Here is an 8,070-nt window from a genome sequence, read left to right as displayed (position 1 = left end):
ATTAGTATTAGTTTGGATAATATATTCTTTATAGAAGAGGATAAATCAATGAACAACCCTTTTAAACTCATTGCTGAAAGTTCTAATTTATCTTATGTTCCAGTCAAGATGGATACATGTTTATCAGAGGGCCAAGGATAAGCAGAAACCAAAACCAAAAACAAAACCAAACTATCCCTAAAGGAATAAAACCTGAACTCAAAACCAGCAAGCAGACATGAGAGGCATAAGAGATGTGAAAGGGAGAAAGGGAAGATGGAAAACATTCAGACATGTTGAGAAGCAGTTGTTCTCCATTCACGTGTAGTATGAATTTTAGAGGGTTTCTCCCCTATATTTCTATTCCACTTTCAACCTGAGAAATCATGACATTTACTTTCAAAGTGTTTTTCACCTCAGAGTTTTCTGGATGGCAGCCCGTACCTCCTTATTTCTCAAGCTGTAGATCAGAGGGTTCAGCATAGGGATCACTGTGGTGTAGAACACAGAGGCCACGTTCTCCTGGGCCAGGGAACTGGCTGTGGAGGGTTTTAGGTACATGAAGGAAGCAGACCCATAAAATAATCCCACAGCTGCAAGATGGGAACTGCAGGTGCTGAAGGCTTTGGATCGTCCCTCTGTGGAGGTGATATGGAGAATGCTGGAGATGATGAAGGCATAGGAAACAAGGACTGTTAAGCTGGTGACTACAATGTTGAATCCAGCCAAAAAGAAAGTTGTCATCTCAGTGTCATAGGTGCTAGAGCAAGAGAGCTTCATGAGGGCGATGATGTCACAGAAGTAATAACTGATGAGAAAATCACAATAGGACAGCTTCAACATAGGTCCAGTCTCTATAGATGAGCCAATGAGCCCCATGGCATAAATCCCAGCCACCAGCAGGGAGCAGACTCGATGAGACAGGATATTGTAAAGCAAAGGTCTGCAGATGGCAACATAGCGGTCATAGGCCATCACTGTCAGCATGTAACACTCAGCAATGACAAACACCAGGAACAAGCAGAGCTGGGACATGCACCCTGCATAGGAGATGGTGTTTTTCTCTGACACAAAGTTCACCAGCATCTTAGGGGTAATGACAGAGGAGTAGCAGAGATCCACAAAGGAGAGGTTGCTGAGGAAATAGTACATGGGGGTGTGAAGCTGAGCGTTCAGACAAATCAGGGTTATCATGCCCAGGTTCCCTACCATGGTGACCAAGTAAATCCCAAGGAAGAGGAAGAAGAGTGGGAGCTGGAGCTCTGGCCGATTTGTTAAACCTCCAAGAATGAACTCTGTCACTGTGGATTGGTTTTCTGCAGCCATTCTCTCTTTGGGGACCCTGTGGAGATAAGAAAGAAGAGCCTGTGAAAGGTTGTATAGAGTCAGCCCTTGGTAAGAGTTGGAGACACATCTGAGGATTCAATCAACAGCATCTGGGACACGAAAGGCTGTCTTCATTGTATTATGTTATTAAAAAAAATTTAAATGTTATATTGAAGTATAATCAATGAACAATGCTGTGATAGTTTTAGGAGGACAGCAAACGGATTCAGCCATACATATACATGTATCCACTCTCCCCCAAACTTATAAGAAAGTTGAGCATGGCACAGCAGCTCCTGCAGATACTGAGAAATGACTGTGTAGGGGACTTTCTGGTAAGGGGAGGTATCAGCTTCTGTTCCTGAGTGAGTGATCTTGAACTCACATTTTCCTAACTGTTTTGTATCTTTACTCCTTCTTCCTTGATGGCTCAGATGGTAAAGAATCTGCCTGCAGTGCAGGAGCCCCAAGTTTGATCCTTGGGTCGGCAAGATTCCCTGGTGAAGAGAATGGCAACCCACTCCAGTATTCTTGCCTGGAGAATCCAGAGAAGCCTGGTGGGCTACAGCCCTTGGGGTTGCAAAGCATTAGACACAACTGAGTGGCTAATGCTACTTACTCCTAATATTTTCTAGGATTCAGATAATTTTTGCATGGTTTGAAGAATATGAAGGTGGGGATAAAACAGCCACTCCTGGAGATTTTAACACCCTCCTGTTTCTCGTGTTTTATTTCTAGGTTTACAGTAGAATGTTGCTCCAGAAAGAGAAAGTCTCTTGGCATCTATGCAATCTCAAAGTATTGCCCATAAAATGAAAACATGTAGTTGCCTTATCCTAAGCTGAGATAGTGTGGGCTGGTAGTTAGAGCCCTTTCAATCACTGAGTGACAAATGAGTTTCCACAGTTGAGAATTAAATGGAGTTACAATGTCAATTTCCAAAATTAAAAAAATGTAATGGAATAATGTGCATGAAATATTTTCCAAATACGCAATTGTTATACAAATATAAAGCTTCATGAGGCATCTGGAGTTTGTCCTAATTTTTTATTGAACCTGAGGTCCTGGGATACTTATTTTTAGTTTTGGTTACACGTAAAAGTTGCTCCTCCGGTGGCTGGGAGGAGCAACCCCACGTCCAAGGAGCAGTGGCTGCGTGGGCACAGGAGGGTCTAGAGGAGCTATCCCACGTTGAAGGTCAGGAAGGGTGGCAGTGAGGAGATACCCCTCATCCAAGGTAAGGAACAGAGGCTGCGCTTTGCTGGAGCAGCTGTGAAGAGATACCTCACGCCCAAGGTAAGAGAAACCCAAGTAAGATGGCAGGTGTTGCAAGAGGGCATCATAGGGCAGACACCATACTCACAGAAAACTAGTCAATTTAATCACACTAGGACAACAGCCGTGTCTAACTCTATGAAACTAAGCCATGCCCATGAGGCAACCCAAGATGGGCGGGTTATGGTGGAGCTTTCTGACAGAATGTGGTCCACTGGAGAAGGGAATGGCAAACCACTTCAGTATTCTTGCCTTGAGAACCCCATGAACAGTATGAAAAGGCAAAATGATAGGATACTGAAAGAGGAACTCCCCAGGTCAGCAGGTGCCCAATATGCTACTGGAGATCAGTGGAGAAATAACTCCAGAAAGAATGAAGGGAGGGATTCAAAGCAAAAACAATACCCAGCTGTGGATGTGACTGGTGATAGAAGCAAGGTCTGATGCTGTAAAGAGCAATATGCATAGGAACCTGGAATGTCAGGTCCATGAATCAAGGCAAATTGGAAGTGGTCAAACAAGAGATGGCAAGAGTGAATGTCGACATTCTAGGAATTAGCGAACTAAAATGGATTGGAATGGGTGAATTTAACTCAGATGACCATTATATCTACTACTGCAGGCAGGAATCCCTCAGAAGAAATGGAGTAGCCATCATGGTCAACAAAAGAGTCTGAAATGCAGTACTTGGATGCAATCTCAAAAACAACAGAATGATCTCTGTTCATTTCCAAGGCAAACCATTCAATATCACAGTAATCCAAGTCTATGCCCCAACCAGTAATGCTGAAGAATCTGAAGTTGAACGGTTCTATGAAGACTTACAAGACCTTTTGGAACTAACACCCAAAAAAGATGTCCTTTTCATTATAGGGGACTGGAATGCAAAAGTAGGAAGTCAAGAAACACCTGGAGTAACAGGCAAATTTGGCCTTGGAATACGGAATGAAGCAGGACAAAGACTAATAGAGTTTTGCCAAGAAAATGTACTGGTCATAGCAAACACCCTCTTCCAACAACACAAGAGAAGACTCTACACATGGACATCACCAGATGGTCAACACTGAAATCAGATTGATTATATTCTTTGCAGCCAAAGATGCAGAAGCTCTATACAGTCAACAAAAACAAGACCAGGAGCTGACTGTGGCTCAGACCATGAACTCCTTATTGCCAAATTCAGACTTAAATTGAAGAAAGTAGGTAAAACCACTAGACCATTCAGGTATGACCTAAATCAAATCCCTTATGATTATACAGTGGAAGTGAAAAATACATTTAAGGGACTAGATCTGATAGATAGAGTGCCTGATGAACTATGGATTGAGGTTCGTGACATTGTACAGGAGACAGGGATCAAGACCATCCCCATGGAAAAGAAATGCAAAAAAGCAAAACGGCTGCCTGGGGAGGCCTTACAAATAGCTGTGAAAAGAAGAGAAGTGGAAAGCAAAGGAGAAAAGGAAAGACATAAGCATCTGAATGCAGAGTTCCAAAGAATAGCAAGAAGAGATAAGAAAGACTTCCTCAGCGATCAATGCAAGAAATAGAGGAAAACAACAGAATGGGAAATACTAGAGATCTCTTCAAGAAAATTAGAGATACCAAGGCAATATTTCATGGAAATATGGGTTCGATAAAGGACAGAAATGGTAGGGACCTAACAGAAGCAGAAGATATTAAGAAGAGGTGGCAAGAATACACAGAAGAATTGTACAAAAAAGATCTTCATGACCCAGATAATCACGATGGTGTGATCACTCACCTAGAGACAGACATCCTGGAATGTGAAGTCAAGTGGGCCTTAGAAAGCATCGCTATGAACAAAGCCAGTGGAGGTGATGGAATTCCAGTTGAGCTCTTTCAAATCTTGAAAGATGATGCTGTGAAAGTGCTGCACTCAATATGCCAGCAAATTTGGAAAACTCAACAGTGGCCACAGGACTGGAAAAGGTCAGTTTTCATTCCAATCCCAAAGAAAGGCAATGCCAAAGAATGCTCAAACTACCACACAATTGCACTCATCTCACACACTAGTAAAGTAATGCTCAAAATTCTCCAAGCCAGGCTTCAGCAATACGTGAACCATGAACTTCCAGATGTTCAAGCTGGTTTTAGAAAATGCAGAGGAACTAGAGATCAAATTGCCAACATTCGCTGGATCATCGAAAAAGCAAGAGAGTTCTAGAAAAACATCTATTTGTGCTTTATTGACTATTATAAAGCCTTTGACTGTGTGGATCACAATAAACTGTGGAAAATTCTGAAAGAGATGGACATACCAGACCACCTAACCTGCCTCTTGAGAAATCTGTATGCAGGTCAAGAAGCAACAGTTAGAACTGGACATGGAACAACAGACTGGTTCCAAATAGGAAAAGGAGTACGACAAGGCTGTATATTGTCACCCTGCTTATTTAACTTCTATGCAGGGTACATCATGAGAAACGCTGGACTGGAAGAAACACAAGCTGGAATCAAGATTGCCGGGAGAAATATCAATCACCTCAGATATGCAGATGACACCACCCTTATGGCAGAAAGTGAAGAGGAACTCAAAAGCCTCTTGATGAAAGTGAAAGTGGAGAGTGAAAACGTTGGCTCAAAGCTCAACATTCAGAAAACGAAGATCATGGCATCCGGTCCCACCACTTCATGGGAAATAGATGGGGAAACAGTGGAAACAGTGTCAGATTTTACTTTGGGGGGGGCTCCAAAATCACTGCAGATGGTGACTGCAGCCATGAAATTAAAGGATGCTTACTCCTTGGAAGGAAAGTTATGACCAACCTAGATAGTATATTCAAAAGCAGAGATATTACTTTGCCAACAAAGGTCCGTCTAGTCAAGGCTATGGTTTTTCCAGTGCTCATGTATGGATGTGAGAGTTGGACTGTGAAGAAGGCTGAGCGCTGAAGAATTGATGCTTTTCAACTGTGGTGTTGGAGAAGACTCTTGAGAGTCCCTTGGACTGCAAGGAGATCCAACCAGTCCATTCTGAAGGAGATCAGCCCTGGATTTCTTTGGAAGGAATGATGCTAAAGCTGAAACTCCAGTACTTTGGCCACCTTATGCGAAGAGTTGACTCATTGGAAGAGACTCTGATGCTGGGAGTGATTGGGGGCAGGAGGAGAAGGGGACGACAGATGATGAGATGGCTGGATGGCATCACTGACTCGATGGACATGAGTCTGAGTGCACTGCGGGAGTTGGTGATGGACAGGGAGGACTGGTGTGCTGCGATTCATGGGGTCGCAAAGAGTCAGACACAACTGCATGACTGAACTGACACGTAAAAGTCATCTGGTGTGATTTAAAAAATAATATGTCAGGTTCTGACTTACAGTCATTCTGACCAACTGGCATTTGCTAGACACTGAGTGCTCTGTTTATGGGCAGGTGGCAAAATTCACCTGAAGGTAGTTAAGGTTTTTTCTTTAACGTTTTGTTTATTGCAATCAGATGGTTTTGTAGCTTGAAACTGTGGCACTGAAAGCAGTTTATCCTGAGTAGCATAAAGCTCCCAAGGAAGAGGTTGAGACTGATTGCTCTCCATTGCATTGAAAGACTCAGGAAAAATTCAGGTTGGATCATGCTTAGGAGTAGATGGGAGCAAAAATAGAATACAGTGCACCTCCCAGATCAAGAGCAAAGTTATTCGAGTGGTACATGGACATTTTCCCTTGTCCCCTTTTTTGCTAAACCCTGCTCTCCTTAGTGGTCAGCTGATCCATGGCCACTTTCTTTCCTCACACCAAATGTATCCTCTAGAATAACCAGTCTCTCTTGTTGCTTCATCGTTTTTCTATTCCTTGTGTTGATTTCAAAATGAGTAATCATGGTTTTTCTGTTTTTAGAGTCAAGCTACGATCAATGCAGAGAAGATTTTTAGCCATGGCCATTATATGCAGATGACCAAGAGGCTCCCTGGAAGGATCTTGGTGCATCTAAGCCAAAATGGCTGTTTACAATTGGTCCTGAGAAGCAGTTCCTGTCACTGGGTATCATATCTCCTTGTGATGGCTTTTCTTCAATTTTCCTTTTCACCCAATGAGAAAAAACTCAAGGAAGCATAGTTAATAAGAGCATAGAGTATTTTTCTTCTGGTAAACTGACTTCTGGAAGTAATTTGGTAGATTCTATTGAGAAATTGTCAGTGGTAAATGTAAGCCCCTGGAAGATCACCTCTCTGACTCCAGTTAAAGTTTCCCAAATTCTAAACATGATTGGTCATTGGATGAAATAACCATTTAAAACTACTCCATATCTTAGTTTTTGTTATTTCAATTTATGGATGAGCATGTGAGTGAAAAAGATATATATTTTTTTAATCTGAAAATTTCACAACATATTTAAAGTACTTAAAATTAGTGAGTGGGCTTCTTACTTCCACCCATGAAGGGTGAACTCATACTGGAATTGTATTTATACCATAAACAACCAGAAAAGCAGACAAGGCACAATGAACAATCATTTCCTGACCTCTGACAACAGGCAGTACCAAACTGATTCCTGAGAGGAGGGAGAAATATATCATAAGCCCAATGATTGCACCGGTGATTCCACGCCACATTCCAGGTGAACAGATCTAGAAAGAATGAATATTATAGAATGTAGGACAACAAGTAAATAATAAAAAGCTTATATAGCTAATAAGCTAATAGTGGAGATAAAATATAGTCATCAAAACTGTCAGTCTAAAAGAAGGGAAGGAAAAAGAAAAAGTGGAATAAAGGACAGTTGCAAGATGGCAGATTTAAGCTCAAACATTTTGATGACTGATTTAGATACAAATAGTTTAAATAGTCTAAGGAAAATGGAGAGATTGTCACAGTGGATAAATGCCATTACCCAATTGTATGGTTTTCCAAGAAATCCACTTTGAATATAAAGACATTGATAGCTAAAATTATAAGTACAGAAAAAAAGATACCATATAAATATCAAGGCAAAGAAAGCTAGAGTGACTATATCAGCAGCGAGCAAAGTAGATCTCAAAGCAGGAAATATTACTAGAAATAAGGAGGAACATTTCAGAATGATAAAGAAGGCAGTTGATTAAGGTGACATGAGACTCCTAAACAAGTTCTCTTATCAACAGTGTTTCAAAACACATGAACCAAACTGACAGAAAGAAAGAATATACAGGTCCACCATTAGAGACTGCAATACTCTTCTAATTAATTGACAGAACTAGTAGAAAGATTAGCAATGACAGAGAAAACACCCACAAATTGACATTTTTGGAACTCTCCACACAGGAGCAGCAAAATATGCAAACTTTTAGTTACATGTGGAAAAGCCTATTCATGATAAAACCTATTCTGGGCACTAAAACCGCCATACCTTTGTAAAGCTGAAATCACATACACCATTTACCCATACCAAAACAAACTATAAATAATTTATAGAGTGATATCTAGAAAATCATCAGCTATTTGAAAATTAAGTGCTGAGATTTTCTTTTACTCATTTGATAAACCATAAATT

General features: G+C 41.1%; 1 protein-coding gene across 1 annotated transcript; it reads right to left on the bottom strand.

Annotated features, from left to right (window-relative positions):
* Positions 1-315: 315 nt before the first annotated feature.
* On the bottom strand, positions 316-1,305 carry LOC112584995 (olfactory receptor 151-like). The gene has a single exon (XM_025285212.3). The coding sequence runs from the start codon at positions 1,303-1,305 to the stop codon at positions 391-393; it is 915 nt and encodes a 304-aa protein (XP_025140997.2). The 3' UTR covers positions 316-390.
* Positions 1,306-8,070: the final 6,765 nt, after the last annotated feature.

This window comes from Bubalus bubalis, chromosome 5, assembly GCF_019923935.1.
Source record: "Bubalus bubalis isolate 160015118507 breed Murrah chromosome 5, NDDB_SH_1, whole genome shotgun sequence".
Lineage (NCBI taxonomy): Eukaryota > Metazoa > Chordata > Mammalia > Artiodactyla > Bovidae > Bubalus > Bubalus bubalis.
This window is presented reverse-complemented; position numbering and strand designations above follow the sequence as displayed.

What these genes read in the sequence shown, in the direction of transcription:
- LOC112584995 (XM_025285212.3), bottom strand. Translation starts at nt 1,305, where the DNA reads ATGGCTGCAGAAAACCAATCCACAGTGACAGAGTTCATTCTTGGAGGT.